The sequence below is a fragment of the Typopeltis vanoorti genome, chromosome 20 (assembly GCF_054136105.1).
Source record: "Typopeltis vanoorti isolate ZY-2024b chromosome 20, IOZ_Tvanoo_1.0, whole genome shotgun sequence".
Taxonomy (NCBI): domain Eukaryota; kingdom Metazoa; phylum Arthropoda; class Arachnida; order Uropygi; family Thelyphonidae; genus Typopeltis; species Typopeltis vanoorti.
Genome location: NC_143568.1, coordinates 100,197,184 through 100,222,100, shown reverse-complemented (window position 1 = coordinate 100,222,100; position 24,917 = coordinate 100,197,184). Strand labels below are relative to the sequence as shown.

The 24,917-nt window shown below is 35.5% G+C and overlaps 1 protein-coding gene across 2 annotated transcripts in view; it reads left to right on the top strand.

The window, feature by feature from the left end:
* The window catches only part of LOC150095712 (uncharacterized), a 200,006-nt gene that overhangs the window by 90,014 nt on the left and 85,075 nt on the right, over positions 1-24,917 (top strand). For both annotated transcript variants that reach the window (XM_090410298.1, XM_090410297.1), the window contains exon 6: positions 12,747-14,108. In XM_090410298.1, coding sequence (XP_090266424.1) covers positions 12,747-14,108 — 1,362 coding nt within the window. The remainder of the gene's footprint in view (positions 1-12,746; positions 14,109-24,917) is intronic.

Below are 24,917 nucleotides of genomic sequence, written 5' to 3'. Positions count from 1 at the left end.
TGTTTGCTTGTGCCTTGTATAGGATTAAAACAATAATAGAATTTCTTGACTCTTATAATTTGTTGATGAACAGCACTCCTGTTTGTTGATATAAAAGATATATTATAATTGATGAAATTTTTAATGGTGAATGAAAGAACTTTAGTTGAAATGTCCAGTCTACATTCTTTGTTGAGGTAAACATCATATGTTTTCTGTTTGTTTTGCAGAACACCCAGCTTAATAACTTATAGCTACTAAGGGATGCTTAAGGATCAGAGCTGTATAACTGGGTGGTCTCCTCCTATGTAGTCTTTTTAAGGAATGTGCAGAACCAACTTCTTTCGAACGAATGAGGACAGACTGGCAATTGGGAATTCAGCTGACCAAATTGTATTCTTATTGGCTTAAACCATAGTGCAAAATGATGATACGACATGACAGAATTTCATGCTGGCTGGGCATCACCTAGTTAAACAAGTCTCCTGTGTTTTTGTCAGGGAACCAGAGTAAACAGCGAAAATCACTACTGAAACAAATTTCAGAACACATTCTAATTCAACATCAATGAGTTCAAGATTGGTACTATCAACGTTGGGAAAGAAATGGGAACTAACAGAAGAATTGGATAGGTACCAGATTGACATAATGGGTGTGACTGAAACAAAGAAGACAAAGACAGGTGAGATCTTTTTAATCAACAAATACAATATGTTATATTCAGGCAATAATAATAAGAGAAAAGGGGAGTAGCTATAGTATTAATCACTAAATATGAGGATAATCTTCTTCAGTGGCAGGCAATATCAAGTAGAGTGATGTGTGCAGATATCACAATTGGGAACTAGACAGTGAGACTTATTTGTGCCTATCCCACAGAAGGTTCTATTAAGGAAAAAGTGGAGGAATTTTTTGAAGCATTAGACACAAATTCTTATCAGATGCTACCATCCATCCCAATCCACTGATCTGGCAAGCAACATACTACAATAAAAAAGACAGCTACAAGCACCGGAAAAGTTGGTCCTTTTGGAGATCTGAACAGCAGAGTATGAAATGACTACCAGACATATGATACTCGTATAGAAATGTGTTTGGAAAATTTGCAGAAAAGCAAAAAGCTTATAATAATAGTAAATGCCTGGTGGATTTCTGTTCAGGACATGGATTAGTTATTACTATCGTTATGTTCCAACATAAAAATGTGCACAAATTCGCATGGAGAGAAGATGCAAGAAATAATTGGAGTATCATTGACTATATTATGGTTGATAGCAATGTTTTCCCACTAGTTTAAGACACAGGGATATACAGAGGTTTTGAAATTGAAGTGATCATCATGAAGTCTTAAGCAGGATAAAATTAAATTGAATTTCATATTGAAAAGAAGAGTATGTAAGAAAGTTTTAAAATGAATCAAATGTGAGCAGCTTTCAGATGTGAAGAAGGAGTTTGAAAACATGAACTAAACCTGAGAGATTTAATGGTAAACTCCGAAGAAAACATTATTTCAGCCAAAGAGGCATGTAGTAAGGTTATCTACAAGGATAGAAAAATCAGAACTTCATGGTAGACTCGGAAAGTTAAAAAGGAGTTAAGGAAAAGAAGAAATCATACTGAAAGTTGTCAGCTTGTGCTCTTAGAGAATACAGAGATAAAAGTAAGAAAACAAAGCAGTATGTAAAACTAGCTAAACAAAAGTCATGGGAAGATGTTGATAAGAACATAGAAAATATCAGGAAGGTGGCAAAATATTCTGGAGGCTATTGAAAAAAACTTAGAAATGGAGGAAAGAGTACTGTAAAAGGAATCTGAGATGATAAAGGTGACATGAAAACTGGAGATAAAGATATCCTCGATGCATGGATTAATTACTTCAAAAGATTGCTAAATGAAACAAGCTGTGACAGCACACTGATAGAAAACACTCAGTAGGAATGCAATCAAGAATACATATCAATACTTGAAGTAGAAAAGTCATCAAAAACCTGAAACGTGGAAAGGCAGCTAGACTAGATGATATTTTACTAAAAATTCTCAAGTATGGAGGTATAAAAGTCTTACAGTGGGGCTGCATAGTTCAGAAGGCCTGAACAGAGGAACGAATTCCAGATGATTGGAGTGGAGTTCTCATGCTGCCTATCGATAAAAAGGGAAATAAAACTGAATGTGAGAATTACAAAGGTATTTCCCAACTGAGTGTTCCTAGTGAGAGTTATGCAAGTTTATTTTGAAATGGCTAAGAAGGATTGTGGAAGAGTAGCTTGGTGAAGAACAAGATGATTCAAGTAAAATAGAGGTAAGGATCAGATTTTCAATTTAAGACAAATAGTTGAGAAATCTGGGAATAGACCATGGATCTGTATTTAAGTTTCATAGATCTGGAAAAGTCATATGACACGATGCCCAAAGGAAAGCTATTCAGAACACTACAGTTGTATAGTGTTAATGGGACATTATATCAAGCAATACTTAGTCTTTATTTGAGTTGTAAGTCAGCAGTTAGAACTAAAGGCTGTACAGGAAGATGGTTCGATGTTAATTCAGGTGTCAGACAAGGGTGTACATTATCTCCTCTTTTATTCATCATCTACGTGGATCACATTATGAAGGAAAGTGGTATTAAATCTGATATCAAAATTGGTGATGTTAATCTTAGCTCTTTACTTTATGCAGATGATGTTATACTTCTGAATAAATCCTGTACAAGTTTACAAGATTTCCTGACCAAATTGAATAACTGTTGTAATAAATTTGGTATGAAAATCAGTATGAAAATAAAAAGACAATAACAATGAAGTAGGCAGAAACATTGAAACCATCAACTGCATCCTGAACAGAACCTAAAAAACAAGTAAAACATTTCAGATACTTAAGTATAGTTTTTAGTGAAGATGTCAAATTAAATATGGAAATAGATAAGAGAATTAGCAAAGCTGGTATGGTAGGAAACTAACTGAATAAATTTATATGAAATAAGAGAGAAATGAGTCAACACACTAAATTAATACAAGACAGTGTTGAAACCAATTTTAACTTATGGAACTGAGAGCTAGGTTAGAAATAACACTTGACCACAGATATGAGAGTTCTGAGAAAGATTAGGAGAGTGAACAGATGGCAGTATCATACGGAAAATGAGGATATTAATAAAAAACTTCAGATTGTTAGCATTCAGGATTGTGTTAACAGAGCTAATCTTGTGGTGCTGTCACTTAAACTGAATGGGAGAGAAAAGATTACCAAAATAAGTGTTCCTCTCCAGTCTGGAAGGAAAAAGACTCAGAAGAAGACCAAGATCTAGGTGGATTGATACAGTAAAAAGTGCCGTGGAAGCATATATAATATATGCAAATATAAGATATGATAATTTATCTTGATAGATAAACGATTAATTTCGAGGAATTGAAAGTTAATAATGATGTAACTTTTCATGTTAGCCTTGTGGCTATGCGTTTTGCAACTATATGCCTGGGGATGGAGTGTCCTAGGTTTGATTCCCGTCGACTTGTGTACGACTGCCCAAGGTACCAATTTCACGGTGTTGGCCTACAGGACATCCACAAGGTGATGGATGAGGCCTTGAATTGGCTTTCCAGCCTGGACCTTGACCTGTAGTTGGTATGGTGGTGGCAGTGGTTATGAAGGAAACAGAAGATCACGGTCCCGTCTCACCACGAAAACGTTATTCTCGTAGTCTCTCATAGTCCTCGTCATAGTATCAGCAGAACTCCTCCTCATGTTAGAAGATGATGATACAATGTGAAATAGGCCTCCTCTAATGGATCAAGTTTTCTCACACAAGACATAACTGCTCTCTACTTAAACCTCGGATACAGCTACATTTATGTTGCGAAGTGTTGTGAGAACATGCAGCCTTGCCATACTTGTTGCAGCAGGATGATAATTGTCCCTGGCTTGATTATGACAAGTTACTTTTGCTTTATTTAAAAAAAAAAAGGAAAGACTTAGAAAGCAGGTTGTGCCTTTTATGTAATGAACTTTTATATGTTAAGATTTTCATCATTTGTTTCTGGAAATTGTGATTGTATTTTTCACTTCCCAGTTTCATGTAGCCATAAGCATAAATAAATAAGATTCCTGTCGACGATATGAGTGGCTTAAGGATCTTCCTCAGCCATAGCTAAGTTAGCCAGTCTTGGGCATGGACGGCAGGGTCTTCTTCCTGGATACAGCCATAGGATATAGTATGGCAAGGAAGGCAACAGGAAGCCACCTTGCTCATAGTCATTTCCCTAGATGGTGTGCATATAGCTGCCCCTAAACAGCTGAAAGACTATAACCACAACAACTTTTCATGTAGTGTTATCATAATATCCTGTACACTTCTCTGAGGGTACATGTCAAGAATTTGATGTTGATGAGAACATATAGCATAGAAATTCTTTGATATTTAATAATAATAATAAAAAAATGTCTTAAAAATGAATTATGATAAGAGTTTTCTAACTGTGAAAAAATTTAATGCTATAATATGAGTAAAATTGAAGTAGAGGGAATATATAAAACATGTGAGTATATAAAAATAGCAGTTTTAAACCACAAAATCAACTTTCAACTCATTTATTAGTTCTGTGTATAACTAGTTCATCATCATGACATTCATGATATGTACTTTCAAGGTATGAACAGACTACTGTGATAGTACAACATGAAAAAGTTTACATTATCTGTCTTTCCTATCAGCCATTTTAATCCAAACTAATTTGGAGGCCCACTCAGTCAGCAACATGCTTATCATAATGAGTATTGAAGTTATTTACACTATCTGCATTCACAATGCACCCAGGCAGTGCATCCCACTCATTAACAACTCGCCATGTAAAAAATCTACTCTTCACTCCTCTCTTCACCACATCCCTGTACAACTTCCAGGGATGGCCCCCCTCGTTCTTCCCATCTTAACATCCACTCTTTTTATAATTTCTTCTGTATTAATCTGATAGAATCCCTTAACCAACTTGAAGGTCTCTATCATATCTCCCCTCTTTTCCCCCTATCCACCAACCTCTGTAATCCACATTCTCTCAAACGCTCTTCATAACCAACACTCCAGAGTCCTGATATCACTTTGGTTATTCTTCTTTGGACTCTCTCTAGTGTTTCTGCATCACAGTGAAAAGTAGGTGACTAAATCTGAGCACAATAGTCCATATGTGGTGTGACCAATGCCTTATATAGATGCACTACCTCCTTATCCCTACATGTCAATGTACTTTTTATCATAGCAGCAATACGTGCGATGTGCCCTCAGAACTTGCATTTATTAGCATTAAAACTGTGACCCTACTCATTTGTTCAAGCTAAAAACTATTAAAATCTTCCTGTAGAGAAACATCAGTATACTCCTGATAATTCCATCTAACTTGCATCATCAGCAAACATTTGAACATCCCCAGTCAATCCACATGAAATATCATTAACAAATAAGTTAAACAGTAGGGGCCCAAGAACAAAACCCTGAGGCATGCCACTGGTCACCTTCCTTTTCTGAGACGGTTCCATCTTACACAAATTGCTGGTATTGTTCAGAGCCAATCTCCAATCCAAAATATGATTCTGTCTGTCAGGATTCCAATATTGTCATATCTTACGTTTTCGTCTTTTGAACCACTTGTTCAAAGTGGTTCAAAAGCCTGCCACTTCTACCAGCATTGCTTATTCAGTTATTTTCTTATTTAATTTGCCATCTTCACACAATTTTTAAATTGTGCCTTTAGACTGAAATGTTTAATTTGTTCTGTACATTCTTTATTCAGTATACATCTGATGTTCTCAGTGTGTTTCTGTCTATTTTTATAGTTTGTCGTTTTATTCCTGCAATAAAAATAATAGGTATATGTAAGCAAAAAAGTTTGCACATGAAGTAAACTTACTTTGCAACCTTATTCCACATGCAAACTTTTGCTTATACTTGGATAAAGGATTAAATAAAGAATATAATTTCTTGTTGCCTTTAATTTATAATATAACCAAGTGTAAAAAATTATTAATAATAGGTATTTTTTTACACAGCTCTCCACATGAAAAGTTTATTTGTAAACCTTTAATATATTTGTACCATGGATGGGCTAAGGATTTTTTTCCCCATTTTTATTTAATTTTGTGTTGCTTTTTTTTTACATAGCCCGGAAATCCTGCACTAAAGTGCAAAAGTTCATCTTAGAACTTTTTTTCAAGCCTCTAAAAAGGCTGGGTGGTGGTGGTGGTGGTCACCCACCCACAGTGAAAATCATCTTCCACCTAAAATCACAAGCATCCATGCCCACAGCAAGATTTGAATTCATAGCCTGTTGGGTTGGAGAGTGGATACACTAACCACTTGGTCAACCAGTGTAGGTATATCTGAATATAAATGTGAATATGTGAAGTTCATGTTGTTGCCACTGTAAATGGTCTTATGTCTCATGGTGGAAGGCCAATCATAATTAGTGAATATTTAAAGAATAGTTTAGTGCTGAACAGCCTCTGAAAAATTGAATGGAGTGAATCACAATATACCAAAATTATCATACACATAAAAGCTAAACTATTTATAGAACATAACTCGTCACTTCCAAAACTAAAAGTAAATTTTCAGAATCTTCTTTAAGCATCCAAACAATGATTTTAATATGATAAGTAAAATTTTCATAGATTGATTTTCTTCAACTGCTGAAAATGTTCTAATACATTTAGCAGCAAAAGTAATGGAGGTATTACTTCTTCTTCTTTTCTCAAAAGATTAGGTGTGTTTAAACATGATATTTATCTTGAATATGACGTAGTGAAGAAATACATTTTTTTCACAAATTTTTAAAGATTTCATAAGCCAAAAGCATAGGATTTGGAGACTGTAATAGTTATTTTCTTTAAACATTATGTAATAGAGAACAGAAAGTTCGAAAATCTGCATATAGTTTTGCAAGTAGTGAAAACATTTACTGAAAATTCTAAATAAATGCAGATTTTTTTTTGTTGAGTTATGTCTGTGTATACATATTTCTATGTGTGTTTCATTTACATTTAAGTTGCATGTATTATTAGATCATCCTGTTTCATGTTTTTTTTTTATTATTCTTGTGAATCTTTTCTGAAAATTTTTTTATACTTTTTTTATATTTGTTTATTATTATTATTATTATTACTTCACATCTCCGGGAGTCCAAGGACTCATCGAGAGAGGGCGCCTACTCTACAGCACTGTCTCCACCAACTACAAAGAGCTGCAACTACACCAACGGCATCTACCACCAACCACTACTATTTTCGCAGACAATCACAAACATCCATGCCCACGGTGGGATTCAAACCCACAGCCTTTTGGCTGGAGAGCGGATATGCTGACCACTCGGCCAAACCAGGCCGGCATTATGGGAAAGGCTACTATCCAAACTTCTGTTTTTTTATATTTTCAAAAAAAAATTTTTTTTTTATGTTGCTCCCACCCACAAAAGGTTATTTGCAAACCTATAATACATTTTGTACTGTGGATGGGGTAAGAATTTTTTTGCTATTTTTATCAATTTTATATTTTTTTTGTATTTTAATTTTATTTTTCTCATAATCTGGAAACCCTGCTCTAGAGACCAAACGTGGAACTTTTTCAAGCCACTTCAGGCCTCCAGTTAGTGGGGTCATGGTCTAACACTGGGCGATGAAATTCATCTCCTACCTAAAGACAATCACAAACATCCATTCCTATGGCAGGATTCAAAAAGATCAGGTATGCTAATTACTTGGCCAATCAGGCTGGTAGACTGGTTTTGACCAGTCAAAAAGGGTCTTTATGACAGTATTTTTATAGATAGATAAATAAGTTGGTGAAAGTGATCATACAGTTTTTACTTAGGAAGTGACATTGTATATAAGAGCTTTAGTTGAGAAGGGGTATGTGTGAAACTATAAGTCAGATGATTTATAATAAACTGAGAAGGTATCTTGAGGCATTGCTTTGACTTGAGAAACTGCATTGTAGAGGAATCAAATCAACAGTGTATGGGAGTTAAATGGATAAATAACACTCTAAAATGAGCAAAATAAAAAAGAGGATATTGTGGATCCAGTATTGTGAGAGGAGTAATGATGATATTCTTGAGTGCTATAAAGAGCCAGCGATTATTACTAGATTATGAAAAGAAGTTAGCAGAACAGGCCAAAGGAAATCAGCAAGAATTTTATCACTGTGTAGTAAGTAAAAGGAAGAATGACCATGAAAGAATAACCTTAGTGAATGTGAAGGGTATCTAACACTTTTATACCCTTTACATTCACATTCACTGTGGTTATTCTTTCATGGTCATTCTTCCTTTTACTTACTACACAGTGATAAAATTCGTGCTGATTTCCTTTGGCCTGTTCTGCTAACTTCTTTTCATAATCAAGTAATGCTTTCCTTGCTGGCTGTCACTCTCCTAGCTTGCTTTTTATAGCAATCCAGAATATCATCACTACTCCTTGCAATACTGGATCCACAGCATCCTCTTTTTTTATTTTGCTCATTTTAAAAAAATAACTGAGTTGTTGATTAATTTTGATGCTATATATTAGAACACAGACCAATGAGTAAATAATTAATTATTGACTTATTGCTGATGTTTTGCTTCAGCATCTTCAGAGCACAAAAAACAGTTTATCACAATGTGCGAGACAACAACAATCTGGTGTAACAATGGGACTAGTTGGAATAATTGTAGCTACAACACAGACTAAAGTCCTAATTAGGCACCCTCTCTCTCTCTCTCTCTCTCTTTCTATATATATATATATATATATATATATTTAAAACGAGAAAGAAAGAAAGCAGGTATTAGTTATGTCTTAAGATGACTGTCTCCCAAATCGTAAGCAAATTTATACAGCCATACTTGTTGAGGTTCGGAGTATATTTCAAGGCTTCTGTTGATTCTAAGAATGGTTCCAAGTATGGCTGTATAAATTTGCCTAAGATTTAAGAGACCGTCATCTTAAGACATAACTAATACCTGCTTTCTTTCTCTCTCTCTTTTTTTTTTTTTTTTTTTACACGGAGGGACTTAAGTTTTTGTATAATAGATTTAGTTTAATCCTTTATCCCAGTGAGAGCAAACAAAGTTTGCGCCTGAAAATATCTTCAGGACTAAATATAGTGTTGTACTATCTTATCCAGTAAGTAGTGCAACACCAAGGCGACTCGTGGCAAAGGTGGAGCAAGCTACCAGGCACTTCTAACCCAGTATCTCCCATAATGCAAAACACATTTCCTATGTGGATATGTATACTGTTATGCATTAAAGGGATTGGCCATCTACCCAGACTAGTTTCGACCTTTATTGAGGTCTCTTCAGTGGGAGCCAGGCCCAGAGCTGGAGATACCAGGCAGAAGCAGTAGCAAGTCATCTGTGCCTATGGGAGTTGCCAAAAGGTTTATCACCTTTTTTTTTAAAAATTACTCTGGATTTAGAGAAAGATGTTGAAAATTTATTTATCACTAGGTTAGACTATAATAGATTTAGTTTAATCCTTTATCCCAGTGAGAGCAAACAAAGTTTGCGCCTGAAAATATCTTCAGGACTAAATATAGTGTTGTACTATCTTATCCAGTAAGTAGTGCAACACCAAGGCGACTCGTGGCAAAGGTGGAGCAAGCTACCAGGCACTTCTAACCCAGTATCTCCCATAATGCAAAACACATTTCCTATGTGGATATGTATACTGTTATGCATTAAAGGGATTGGCCATCTACCCAGACTAGTTTCGACCTTTATTGAGGTCTCTTCAGTGGGAGCCAGGCCCAGAGCTGGAGATACCAGGCAGAAGCAGTAGCAAGTCATCTGTGCCTATGGGAGTTGCCAAAAGGTTTATCACCTTTTTTTTTTTTTAAAAATTACTCTGGATTTAGAGAAAGATGTTGAAAATTTATTTATCACTAGGTTAGACTATAATAGATCTAGTTTAATCCTTTATCCCAGTGAGAGCAAACAAAGTTTGCGCCTGAAAATATCTTCAGGACTAAATATAGTGTTGTACTATCTTATCCAGTAAGTAGTGCAACACCAGTGAGAGCAAACTTTGTTTGCTCTCACTGGGATAAAGGATTAAACTAAATCTATTATAGTCTAACCTAGTGATAAATAAATTTTTAAGTTTTTGTGTTGTAACTACAATTATTCCAACTAGTCCCATTGTTACACCAGATTGTTGTCTCGCACACTGTGACATACTGTTTTTTGTGCTCTGAAGATGCTGATTAGAATATCAGCAAAATATCAGCAATAAGTCAATAAATTAATTATTTAGCTATCAGTCTGTGTTCTAAAATATACTGTCAAAATTAATAAACATCTATGACAAGCACATAACCCTTTCTACACGCTTGAAAATAGCTGAGTTGTGAAATGATCACTTTAATAAGGGTATATATTCCAAGGATACCCATTATATTAAAGTGTTAAATCTCTTACAAGAGCTTAACCCAAATACAGCAGTTGGACTGCAACACATGCATGATTCCTAATAAGTGCGGAGATAATTCTGTTATATAAGGCTGGAGCTAAGACTAGTGCAGCAAATTCTAGACCAGTTACTGTTTCTAGTGTGGTCATCAAGGTACTGGAAAGGCTGGTTAGGAATTACATCCAGAGGTAGGTAGATAACACCAGGATCTCCAAAGAGAGAAAGGCATGGTTTTGTTAAAGGTATGTCTTGCTTTAGTAAGCTACTCATGTTCAATAGAGAGAGATAGCAGAGTTGGATAAGGGTGATGGATATTTCTGAATTTTGCCAAGGTATTTGACAGGGTTCCACATATAAGATTGTCATACAGTGAAGAGGATGGATATACAGAATAAACTTGTGACATAGATAGAAGAGTGTCTGACAGACAACTATCAGAACATGATGTAAAGTAGTGCTGAATCTATGAGGAGGATGATGACCAGTGATGTACTACACATTTCTGTACTTGAGCCATTGTTGTTTAACATTTATTAATGATATTGGGGAGGATCTTGAGTGTGATATCCAGTTATTTGCAGATTATGCTAAGTTAGCAAGATTGATAAGAAATGTAGCTAATGCAGAATCCCTGCAAGCTGATTTGATGAGATTGGTTAAAGGGTAAATGACAGTGAATATCAGTTCTGTGTTATGTTTTGGACAGAGGACATTACAGGTAGAGTATTATATTAATGAGAATTTACTACAAGTAGTCAGTGAAGTTAGAGATGGTTATTTTGGACTGTGTGTTCAAATTTAGGAGTGACATTGCTAAGGTGTTTAAGTCATTGCATTGAATAATAACACTGTTGAAGAGAACACGTAGGAATAATGAAGTTATTTTCCAACTTTACATGACTAATATGACCACATCTGAATTATTTTGTGTAGATTTTTGGTTTACCTTGGTTCCAAGGAGATAGAGTTGAAAAGATTCACTGGTGAGTAATCAAGATCATAATTGGCCTATGGAATTATGCATTATGAGAACCAGTTGCATTTGGTTTTCAAAGTTTGAGGAATAGATAGTGAATAAGAGATATGATAGAAACATACAGGTTAGTAAGGGGATCTTACAGTATAGATATAAGTGAGTTTTTCGGCTTATAAATGATTCATGTAGAGCTCTGAGTCATTCCTGAAAGGAATATTGTTAGGAAGCATATGGTATCTTCCCCTGGCACATGTGGCAAATGTGTGGAATGGGCTACCATTAGATGCTTTGAATGCATCTCAGTAAATATGTTCAAGGAGAGATGTGAAGGGTATTTAAATTGGCTATCCTTCAATAAGTCCTTGGACTCTCTGCAGGTGTATTCATAATAATAATATATAATTTTTTTCTTCCTTGGAAAGGAAGTGTTTCTGAAATAAAAAGAATTTTTTTGTCCAAGATATGGACTGATAAAGTTGAACATTATCTGATTTGTAAGAAATTGATCCTATCAATATCCACTGAAATTGATGTTGATCAGAAGCTGGTCAACATCCATTTACTGTCAAGAGTTTAAGGCTGGTCATGGACTTATTGAGAGAAAGTCTTTTCCAGGTAATAGTGCTCAAACCATCATATCTTTCTTTAAAAATATTCACTGAAGACATATCTGCAACATCCATTGGCAGCTCATTCCATACACACGTACACTACATGTCATAAGAGGAATCTCAACCTCACATACCTCCCAATTACACCTTACTCAGTTTCTAGAGATGACTCTGAGTTCTAACTATCCCACCCCTCCCGACCTGCTGTAAACTGTAAAACTTCATATGTGTCTATATATAAGATCTCCCTCTTCAATTCATATGCCTCTGTCGTATCTTCTGTATGTTACTTAAACTCTGAGGCCCTCATTTCCTCCGTTCATCCTCACAGTTAATCTAGAATTTTGTGATCATAAATTAATAGTAGAAATGTCATTAATAAATTATTTGAAAGGTTGACTGTAGATTGGATAATATGCACTTTGCAGATGCATGTGTTTGAATATTAAGTTTTTCTGACTTTATTAGTATTTCTAATTAACATATACAGTTAATTCTCACTTATAACAAATACTTTTGGATCATAGGATTGTTTATTATAGGTGAAAGCTTGCTGTAGTGAATATTCCTTAATTTGATCAGTACTTTTCTGAAATTGGTTATAGTGGGGATAGGTTCACTTTAATGGTGTTTGCTGTAGTGAGAATTGATTGTTACTGCTAAAAACCTCATTCTGTATGTCAATAAAAATGCTATTTTAATAAAAATTATTTATTTATTGTTATTATCTTATTTATTTTTCATAGATAGTCATCTTTCTTCTTCAAATGTTTCTGGAAGTCAGTGCCTAGAACATAGTTTTACAATTCATACAAAATATCATCTAGTACCTCCTTATCCAGCCTTTAATCCTTCTGTTTCAATGAAAATGAATAGAATAGTTTTGATTAATACAGGAGATAATGTCATTATTATTTATGTCGATCAGATACGAAAGCCTCGAAGCATGGTGTCCTCTCAACAAGTAGATTTATTTATTAAAAATAAAGAAAAAGAACTTAATCCAACTCTTATTCAGAGCTCATCAAATTCCTTCTTTACATGTAATAAATCATCTAGGGAACGTAGTGAAGAATGTAATCTTTCGGATGTTCATTGTTCTAATACAGAGTATCATTCCCATCAGTTAAATGATGATTTTCACAACTGTAATTGCTCACATATGTATAGCAACTCTCATGATTATTCTGATATATTGCATACTAGTGTCTGTAATGGAAATAATTCAATGATTATTAAAAGAAAATTTCCAAAGTGTATTACTGAAGAAAATGATGAATCATATTTACAGGTTGATAAAGCACTTCATAAGAGGATAAGGGTATCATCAGAAGAATACCATTTGTTACTAAGTAAAGAGCAGTATGAAGTACCTGTGAATAGTCCTCTTGATACTCATTTACAGTGTGATAATCCTTGTGTGTATGGACCTCGAGAAGTTGCAAAGTCATGTTTAAAACATCAGAATTCTCCTGAAATTTCAAAGACAAATTGTTTGAGTCCAAAGCAGTGTGAATATGATTTAAAATGTCAGTTAGCAAAAAGCATTGCCACTCTGCTTGACCCTAATGAACAACATTCACCTAATGGATTTTATCCCACTGCAAATTTATCAAAACACAAACAAATTTGCAGTGATAAATTTGATGAATTTTCTGATTCACACAATTTTTATGGAGAAAATGGGAAAAAAAACCGTCTAAATAACATCATAACTAACACACCTGTATCTAAACATGTAAACTTTCAAGATGATGATTCCACTTATGAAAGAGTTAAAAATGAACATTATTTATCTCACAGAATGGAAACTCCACAATGGTTAAAAGCAAGTGAAGAAGAATCAATTAAAGAAAACATTTCACCATTAATTAAAAATACTTCAAAATCAAGAGATGAAGTGTATACAAGAGATGAAGATAAAATAATAGACTGGTATCCGGAAAGTTATGTGCATACCTCCCAACAATGTCATAAGTCATGCAGTGGAAATGTGACTGATGAAGAACAACGTAATTCCAGCTTGTGGTGTGTTACACAGTCTATCCATTGCTTTGTTCAAGAAAATCAGGTATCTGAATTAGCATACACTAATGTGGACAGCACAAGTAAGTAAATATTTTTAAACTTAACAGAATTAAAAAGTATAAAAATATAATTTTAAAATATATATATATAAGAAAGTATAAAAATATAGTTCTTGTTATTTATAAATGGGAATATTATGAACACTGTTACTTATTTTTTAACAGTGACTTCACTCATCTAAAATATTCAAAAACAGAAAATACTTTATTTTCCAGTGCATAAGTAATCAATCTCTTAAGTGTTGCACTATCTTGGTGCAAAAGTATGGATAATTCTTACTTTTTTGGCCATGTTAATAAATACCTGAAAAATTTTTGATCTTATATTATTATTTTCCATGGTAGCAAAAATATCTCATCTCATCTTCCTTATACCCTCTTTTACCTTGCGGTGTCGAGGGTCCATTGATCATCGGACCTCACTCCATTTACAGGATAAGGTGGTCAGCCTTATGCCCTGGTGTATCCTATGGCCTGTAGTGTTGAGTTCTCAAAGCCAGTTTGCCTGCTTTGCGGGATGAAAAAACCCCAGAATAAACTGGGGGAAAAACCCTGCTGTCCACGCCCAAGACTGGCTAACTTGGCTATGGCTGAGGAAGATCCTTCAGCTCCTCACGTCACCGACGGGAATCGAACCTAGGACACTCCTTCCCCAGGCATATGGTTGCGAAGCGCATAGCCACTAGGCTAACCGCGCGGTAGCAAAAATATTAATAGATTATTTTTCCTTGCTTTAGATAGATGGCAGCAAATACACAAAAATAAAAATAAAAAAAAATAATAAATAAAATAACAAAAATATGGCATATGCTCCCACCCACGAAAGGTTATTTGCAAACCTATAGTACATTTTTAGTATTGTGGGTGGACTGAGGATTTTGTTTTCTATTTTTTATTTTTTTAGTCCAGAAATCCTATTCTAGAGACCAAACATGTTTAGGCCTCCAATTAGAGGAGCAGTAGTCTCACACTGAGTGATGAAATTCATCTTCCACACAAACATCCATGTCCATGACAGGATTCGCATCTACAGCCTGTTGATCGGAGAGCAGGTTCTCTCACCATTCAGCCAATTCAGCTGACATATATACAGGGTGTCCCAAAATTCACGCAAGAAGTAATTTTGATAGAAAACACAGGTTTTTAATTAAAAAATGTAATTATTGATTCATAAAGTATACAGATAGGGTTATGCATGGAATAGCATATCGGGTAAATGGCCTCCACGGCTTTGCTGGCACGTACGCACTCTTTTGTCGAAATTTTCCATGACCGTTTTGCATAAATGTGGCTGAATTTCGTTGATACAGTGCTCAATTTCCTCCTTCGAGGCGTGGGTGGGCTTGTTGGCATAAACCTTAGACTTCAAAAAACCCCAAAGAAAAAAGTCCAACGGCGTTAAGTCACATGATCTGGGCAGCCAATTCTGATCATCAAAATGGGAAATTACACGACCAGGAAATGACTCATGCAGTAATTGAATTGTTTCTCGGGCTGTATGGCATGTGGCATCGTCTTGTTGAAACCACATGTCGTCCACATCCATATCTTGCAATTTAGGCACAAAAAGCTGGATTATCATGTTGCGATAGCGAGCACCATTAACTGTTATTGCCTTACCAGCTGCATTTTCAAAGAAGAATGGACCGATGATGCCTCCAGCCCAAAATCCGCACCAAACAGTGACAGGTTGTGGATGCATTTGTTTCTCAACAATCACTTGTGGATTTTCTGAATCCCAAATGCGACAATTTTGTCGATTAACGAAGCCATCAAGATGAAAATGAGCCTCATTGCTGAAGATGATTTTGTTCGAAAAATAAGCATCCACTTGTTGTTGTTCCATAATCCATTCAACGAACTCTCTTCGCTGTATGTGGTCATTTTTAATAACCCTGAACTGTCAGCTGTCACGCTGTCTTTTTTTTCTCATTGGCAACACTTTACCGCACAAATGGCGCTAAATTTAAATCTTGCGTGAATTTTGGGACACCCTGTATATACACACACACACACACACACAGGGTGGCCATAAGTCTTGAAGATGTTTAAACATTTAATAACTTTTTTAAATTTATTAATTGTTTTTATTTTTTTTTGTTATATACAGAATAAATACAGAACCTGCAGATTTTTTTATTAGTTATGAAAGACCATGTCATGTAAATCCCTTCCATTTTCGGCTTCAAAAAGGCTGGTCCCTTCTATGACATATTCCATGACATCTGTTAATATTTCTGGCTGCAGTATCCTAATTTCTGCATGAATGTTCTCCTTCATGCAGAAGTTATATCAAACATGATATCAAAATTGGAGATGTTAATGTCAGCTCTTTGCTTTATGCAGACGATGTATACGTCTAAATAAATCTGCTACAAGTCTGCAAGCCTGACTAAATTGAATAACTGTTGTAATAGATATGGTATGAAAGTCAGCAATTAAAAGACAATGAAAATAGGCAGAATCGTTGAAAATGTCAGCTGCGTTGTGAACGGAGAACACGTGGAATAAGTAAAACATTTCAGCAACTTAGGCACGAATTTTAGTGAAGATGGTAAATTAAATATGGAAATAGACAACAGAATCAACAAAACTGGTATGGTAGGAAGTCAATTGAATAAATTCATATGGAATAAGAGAGAAATTAGTCAGAACACTAAATTAGCTGTATTCAAGACAGTGTTCAAACCAGTTTTAACTTATGGATCTGAGAGCTGGGTCAGAAGTAAAACACTTGACCAAAGACTAGACACCACAGATATGAGAGTCCTGAGAAAGATTTGCGGCATGAACAGATGGCATCAATGGCAATATCATATTGAAAATGAGGATATTAGGAAAGAACTTGACATTGCTAACCTCCAGGAATGCATTAGCAGAGCTAATCTCAGGTGGTATGGTCACTTAAATAGAATGGGCGAGGAAAGATTAGCAAAACAAGTGTTCTCTGCCAGGTTGGCAGGAAAACGACCCAGAGGAAGACCAAGATATTGGTGGATTGATAGTGTACAAAGTGCCTTAGACAATAGAAATATAAGATCTGATAATGTTGCAGTCTTGACAAGTAACAGACTGATTTGGAAGAAGATTGTAGATAGGAAGTTAGTAATGGTGTAAATTTTTCATGTTGTACTATCATATCCTGTACACCCATGAGGGGTACATGGCAGGAATTTGATAATGATGATGATGATGTTCTCCTTCAGCTGTTGGATTGTTGTGGCAGCTTGTTCACATTGTTACATATATTATTTATGTGATTTATACTTATTTAGTTTGTTTACTTGATAAAATCCTTTCTTATTTAAAACCTTACCCAATTAAAATCCTACCACTTGCGCCATTGTAATATCTATTTGTTATCTGTATTTTTACCCTATATTATGTCTTGTTCCACCTCCAAATAGCCCTCCTTCTAATCTACTGTTGTGCCCTTAAAATATTAATTCAGATTTATCTCCTCTTCGGATAATGGCAAAATTTGTATTATGCTGCGCCAGACAACATCCTATAACAGAGGAGACTCTTGTTCAGGGAATTAATTCTAAATTCAAAAGGAACACACACAATAATTTATCTCACGCTAGCGTGTGCAGATTCAGTTAGCAGTCGTGACTCGAATCTCACTCAAGCAATTATATCTAAATTCCTTCCTGCCGTAAGGTTCTATTTCATAAGTGGTTGGAATTTGTAATCAGGCATAAACTCAGGTATAAGGTACAAAACATGTTTATTGGAAAAACATAAAACATTTACAGTTAAGAAAATTCAATTATTTAATGGATCAAAATTTACTCTTAAGTTAAGGCTCATACTAAATCACAATGAATCTGAGTATGCTAACTCCTTCAATTACAAAAGGATAAGATTAAGTGCAAGCATAATACTATCAGCTCAGCTAACACCTATGTTGTTCCCGTATAGGGCGTAGGCAGGGCCGTTTACCCCATCTAACTTTTTTGGAGACTGAGTGTGCAGTTCAATCTCCACTGATAGCCAATCAGAGAGATAGCTGGCCCAAGGCTATCACTGATTCATTGGTACGCAGCGAAGAAGGCGGCAAGCTAGTGCCGCCATCTTGTGGTCTCTAACCCTAACACAATATTTTTAATGTCTGAAAATAGTGTGGGTTCTACGGTCGATTTTCTTGAGTTTACGAGACGAAAAACCCGAGTTTCCAGGAGAAAAAACCCGCTAGCCCATGCCAGAGATCGACTAACTCGGGAACCGGCCAAAAAAAGGCTTAGAAAAATTTCCTCTAGTCGGCAACTAGATTTGAACCACCAAATCCTTTCTTCGTGCAGTCAAGCGCTGTAGAGTTCAAACGCCACTTCTACTGAGCTACACAGGCTCTACATTAAATTCAATTATTTAATGGATCAAAATTTACTCTTAAGTTAAGGCTCATACTAAATCACAGTGAATCTGAGTATGCTAAATCCTTCAATTACAAAAGGATAAGATTAAGTGCAAGCATAATATTACTATGATATAATTCCTTTCACAAGTCATTCACAAAACATGCATTGAACACTTTCATTAATACTCTACCAATATCTATCTTAATTATAAATTTCATTAAACAAGCCTAGCCATTCTTAATCAAAATACTGTCTATCAACAATTCTTGTTGATAGACAGTATTTCGACAGGGTCTTAATTCAATCAATTCTCACTTAAAAGTTCTCTACTAGTGTCCTCTAGTTTATAGTACACACAAATTTCTTATTCTTCTAAGCGATATTTAACATAGAATAAAATCTTTACATTACCGAATCTTTCAGATTTCACGCCGCCATCTCATGTAGATCTAGGTTACCTTATTGTAAATTCTTTGTCTGTCTTTGCACCTGGCGATGCACTTCGCTTTTCTTTTAATCGTTTCTGACTGTGGCGAGCTGTCTATCGCTCCGCAGGAAACTATCTCCGATGGGACATTCTGCTAAGGCTCGATTCCGCATAGGCCGTCATATCGCGATCAGCTCTGCTTGGAAATCTTCAGGCATTCTCAAGTAAAGAACCCGCCGTCCGTCATCACCGTAGTCGATCCACCGCTCTCTCACGAACTCCACGACAAACCTAAAACTCGAATCCAGGAACTGAAAAGAAAAAGCCTTGTAAAATGGCGCGCTTCGTATTTTATTCCCCCTTTTCGGGCGCCCTCTGTTCGATGTGGTTTTCACCCACGAACCCCATCATTCATGCCCCTTGGGTGATCCTACACTTTCCCTAATCTGTTAGGTGACATTATTCCAGGTTGTCGTTCTGATGTCATTTTCCGCGTAGGTATAGCCTCCATCGCTACGCTCGACTCGTACAGATTACCCGCGATTATTCCGGATTACTACTTATAATTTTTCTCAGAATTTTGTAATGTACAAGACAGCTTAAAATTGGGAATTACAAATAACTTAATAATTTCCTTACACAATTCTTACTATTTTGACACACAATTCTCTGCTTCTCATTTCAGTTATGCAGGAATAACTCTCACTATATGGCACACATGGACTACACATTATTACATAACATAAAATAATATTTCATAATTATTAGCTGATGTGCAGATATCTCCTTAATTAGTAGTAAATATCATGTTAAATCCTGAATAAAGAATATACTTGTAAAGCTCTCCATTCAGGATCTAACAACATACATCCTTTCCTTCAGGTAATCCTGTAGGAAGAAATTAGGAGCATTCAGATTTTTGCAAAATTATTAATCTGTGAAAATGCTTTTTATCAAAATAAAATTGCACGATTTTGGTTCCATGATTAATTTCCCAAATGTTCCTTAGAATACTTGAAAAAAATTATGATGAAAAAAAAAAAAAAAAGTTATTCACATTTAAACCACTTTGGGACTGGAGTACGTGCGTGTGTCTATATAAGTATGTAAACTTTGCTAGTTCATGAATATTTGATTAAAGTTTATAAGACAGAACACCAGAATAAGTTGATAACATTTATTTACTTTATATATATATATATATATATATGATCCATACAGGAAAGGTCACAAGATCTATATCCTATTGCTCATCCTTGGCACTAATGTGATATATTGCTCTCTTACGTGTTATACTGGTGCAAAAGTAGGAATGGTTTTTTCTTTTAAGAAGGAATTTGTTTATGTGTTTTTTCAACATCTGAAGATTATAATCTTTGGAGGAAGACAGAATGAAGAAGGCTGTTCCAAAGAACAGAAGTAGATGGAATAAAAGAGGTGGATGTTGACCAGCAGCTGTTCTTGTTCTTATAATCTTGAAAGAAAGTGGAGGTAAGATAGTGGCCAGTTCAGTAGAATATTGAATGAAAGCACTTTTATGCCTCTTGAACCTCTTCTATAGATCAAGAGGCATTAAGTAGAAACTGAATGTCTACAAGAGGATTATCATTAGTTAACTGAATTGCTCTCTTTTGAATAGTATCAAGTTCTTAGAGAGGTTTTGGGTGCACTATCCCAAATATGTAAGCAGCATTCCATGATTGGTGTATTTGGGATTTATACAGTATTGGTAGTTATACAGGTCAGTAATAGTTCCTTGAGCAGAAAAGTATGCTAGTATTTTTAGCAGCTGCAGAAGCTATGCCTAAGCTGTGTGTGCCAGGAAAGACTGGAGATCTAAGTCAGCCCAAGAATGAAAACCCAGTTATCGTAAAATATCTGGATATTATTGAAAGTAGGAGTAAGTACTTGTGATTTTTCTTGCGAGAAATTTGACAGGACTTGAGTTTGGTGGCATTGAAGTCACAAGATTGTCCTTTCCCTATTGAAGTATAGCAAGAAGATCAGTTTGAGATATTGGTTATTGTAGATCTGGAGGATTCTAATAATTGGATGCTTCAAAATTTGTCAAGGAATGGAATTTACTTTCATCAATGAAGCTACAGATAGGGTTTCAAGTCAGTAAGATCAGGGTCATTGATGTACAGGAGGAAGAAAGTGGGTGAAAGTACAGAATCCTGGGTACTTCTACATTGGTAGAGAAATGTGAGGAGAGGAAACCACCTACTATGACAAATAGTGAATGACCAGAGAGGAAGCTGGCAACCCAGTTGCAAAGGGTAAAAAGCTGATAGTAGGATGGTAGTTGGCTGAGCAGGTCTCTAGACCAGTCAAATCCTTCAAAATGCTGAGCCCAGCTATGTGAGTTTGTCTGAACTTTTCCATGGCTTGAATCCAGAGCTGAGTTGTGAAGGCTAAAAGATCAATTGTGGGTCGAGAGTTGCAAAATATTGATGGTCACTGATGAGCTGAAGAACAAGATGAGGAATGAATAAGAAGAATGTGGGAAGAAAAAGTTGGCTGTTGTTGTGATGGTGATCTCTACAGTTCTTGAGAGAACTGTAGTGAAAGCAACTGAACAGTACAGCAATTCCTCGATTAATGTGTCTCCAATAGTGCATTTTCAATTAGTCGTCATTTTTTTCTATACCCAGATGCAATTAATGTGCCTCTAAAATTCAATTAGTGTGCCTATATACATCTTAAAAAGAAATGTTACAGATTTAAAAAATTTTCTCTCTATACATTTTTTTATGGCTAACTATTTTAAAAAATCACTCACCAGGAGAAATAATTTAGTTACTGATTTAAAAAATTTTACAAAGTTATTTTTTAATGGCATGCAGTACTGCACTGCACCATTTCCATGTACACTACATTCCAAATTTACCTCCAAAGTTTGTCATCTGCTAATTACATAGCATTTTGCTGATCGTATCTCGTGCCTCCTTTGCAATTGTTTTCCTTACTTTTTTATTTTAAAGTATTTTCCCAACTTTTAATCATGAGTAAAAGAATTAATGAACAAAAAAGTGGAAGTATGAAAAAAAATTTGAGAAGTAATCGCATTGGAAGAAAAACTTGAAATAATAAAGAAAAATGAACAAGGCGAGTCCAGAACAAAGATAGGACAAGAACACAAAATGGGTGGATCAACTCAACTATAAGAGCAATTTTAAGCAATGCTGCTGAATACAAAGAGAAAGGTAATGCTGCTTCAAGTTCATCATGCATACACACCACTCGAAATCAAAGTATTATAATGATTGAATTAGAGAGACTTCTTTCTATGTGGATTAAAGATTGTAACCAAAAACAAATCCCACTAAGCACTGACCTTATTAAATCAAAAGCATTAAGTCTCTTTGCAGCCTTGAAAGAAAGGGCTATCAATGATGAAAAAGAAGAATTCCACACTAGTGTTGGGTTGTTTGATGCGTTTCAAAAGAGAAATAGCCTACATAATGTTTGAATCACAGGCAAAGCATCAAATGCAGATAAGCAGGTGGCTGCAAATTATCCAGCGATTTTCAAGAAAATTGTGGAAGAAGGAAGGGGGGGGTGGCTATTTTAATGTCAATGAAACTGGCCTTTCTTCGAAGCAAATGGCTTCCGAGACTTTTTTTATAATCAGGCAGAGAAATCTCAGCCTGATAATAAAGTTGCAAAGGATAGAATGACTCTATTAGGTTAAAACCCATTCTATTAAGTTAAAACCCATGGTAGTTTATAGGGCACAAAATCCTAGGGTCCTCAAAACCATTAATCAAGCTTCCCTGTTATTTGGAAGTCTAACAAGAATGCATGGATTACTAAAGCTTTATTCGAAAGATGGTTCACAAGTTATTTTCGTCCAACAGTTGAGCATTTTGCAAACGAAATAATCTTGATTTTAAAGCTCTGCTTATTTTAGACAACACACCTGGTCACCCTACTTCTCTTGATTTATTGTGTGAGAACATTAAAGTGATATTTTTACCACCAAATACAACTTCTCTCATACAACCTATGGAACAGGGTATTATCACAACCTTTAATGCATACTACCTGAGAAGAACATAAAAACAAGCAATAGAAGCAACATCTGGAGAAAATTCTTTGACATTAGTAGAATTCTGGAAGAAATTTATTGTTAAATCTGCTACTGAAAATATTCATCAATCTTGGAATGAAATTAATGCAATATGTGAGCCATTACCCATTTGGAAGCACATTCTTCTACATTATGCAAATGATTTTAGAGGCTTTTCAAATGAAATGGATAATGTTGTTGAGGAAATTGCCAACATCAGGTGTGAACTGAGTTTTGATGAGATTGACAATGATAACGTCCAAGAGTTAGCTAAATCTCATTCTGAAGAATTGAGTGATTCTGGCCTGCTAAATTTAGATGTACCACAGTGGGAAGATCCTGAAGAATATGAAGGAAATTTAACCATTGGCAGTTAGCCAAAAGAGATTCACAGAAACACTTTGAAAATATTTTTCGTACAATCAAAGTTTTTAAGCAGCAATGCTTAGATGCTGATTCTGATGAAGAGAGAAGCAGTAAAATTTGCAAAAGAGTAGAAAGAGTAATAGGGTAATACCATCAGTTGTATGCAAAAAAGAAACAAAATCCCCAAACTACATTAGCTCAATTCTTTGTTAAGAAGTAGAATAATAAATTTATATTCTGAATGTGTTTTATTGTCTTCCAGCTTCGTAGTTTTCCTTTAACTGGGCTCTGAGACATACCCTAATTCTTTTATTAAAAAAAATAAGGGTCAAAAAAGAAATTTGAGGAATGAATTATACTTTATCCCATAGGTTATTATATTTGATTAGTGCATTTTCAATTAATATGCCTGTTTTAAAGAACGCATTAGGCTCATTAATTGAGGAATTGCTGTAGTTCGTTGGTTGACTTATAGGCTGAATGTAGGCTTGTTTCCATGCAGTAGAAGTGCACAGAAACAAGCAAAAGAGTAGATGCCAGTTAAGAAGTAAAAATTGAAGCGGTGAAATAAGATTAATGGTAGTTCTGGGGCACAGGTTTTAGCACAGTATGGAGAATACTATCAGGACCAGTTGCCTTGTTTATGTCTGGATTATTTAGGTTTCTTCTGATTTCTTTGTCTCAGAAGACTAGGGTTGGCATAGAATGAGTGGTTTTTGGTAAGACGAGGGGTTGCCTTATCATCAGTACAGGAATTGGAAGAGAAGGCCACCCAAAGCTGACCTACTGGCATTGCTTGGGTTACTGTAGTATCATATGGATGTGAGAGTAGTGGAGACATGGGCAGAAGTTGTGCTCAGTGGTCTTGATGGGTGAACAGGAGGCTTGCATCATTTGCAAATGATTACAAAAAAAAATTACAAAAATCCTAAAAAAACATGACTTAACTTCTTGTTACAGACCTTATAAAAAATTGGCATCCCTTATCCGCTCCACTAAAGACCCCCCCCCCCCCCCGGACCTACCTGGTGTATACCAAGTCCCTTGCAGCTGTAAGCTGTCCTACTTTGGCTAAACATGCAGGACAGCTAATATCAGAATTTCAGAACACAAGGACTACATCCGGTTTCATCAATACACCCACTCTGGTATCCAGGTAGCAGGTATCCAGCGCATGGTCTGCAAGACCATGCGCTGGATACTTGCCATAGAATACAGTGAAAGAAAGCCACGATAATACACTGTAGTAAATTCAAATACGAAAGGCTATACATGGAATCAGCCTCAGCCCTAAGAAACAATCCAAACCTAAACAAATTTGGGTGCATGAGACTGCCCCAAATTTGGGAAACCTACATCAGAAGACCTTCAGCCCAGTCGGCCAAGAATACCAACATTGCCCGCTAGGGGCACCATCAGGACTTTTAGGAGAAAGAATAGCTTCCTTCTTCATTCCTCATTTACTGTGTGTTGTGCATGTGTCTCGTATTTAAGTTCCTGTGATAATGGCAACGTGACGTTGCCAAAATATTGGAAGTGTATTAAAATTTATTTTAATGTATATTCTATTGTACGTTGTAGTTTCCTTAAGCTATTTAGTAAGA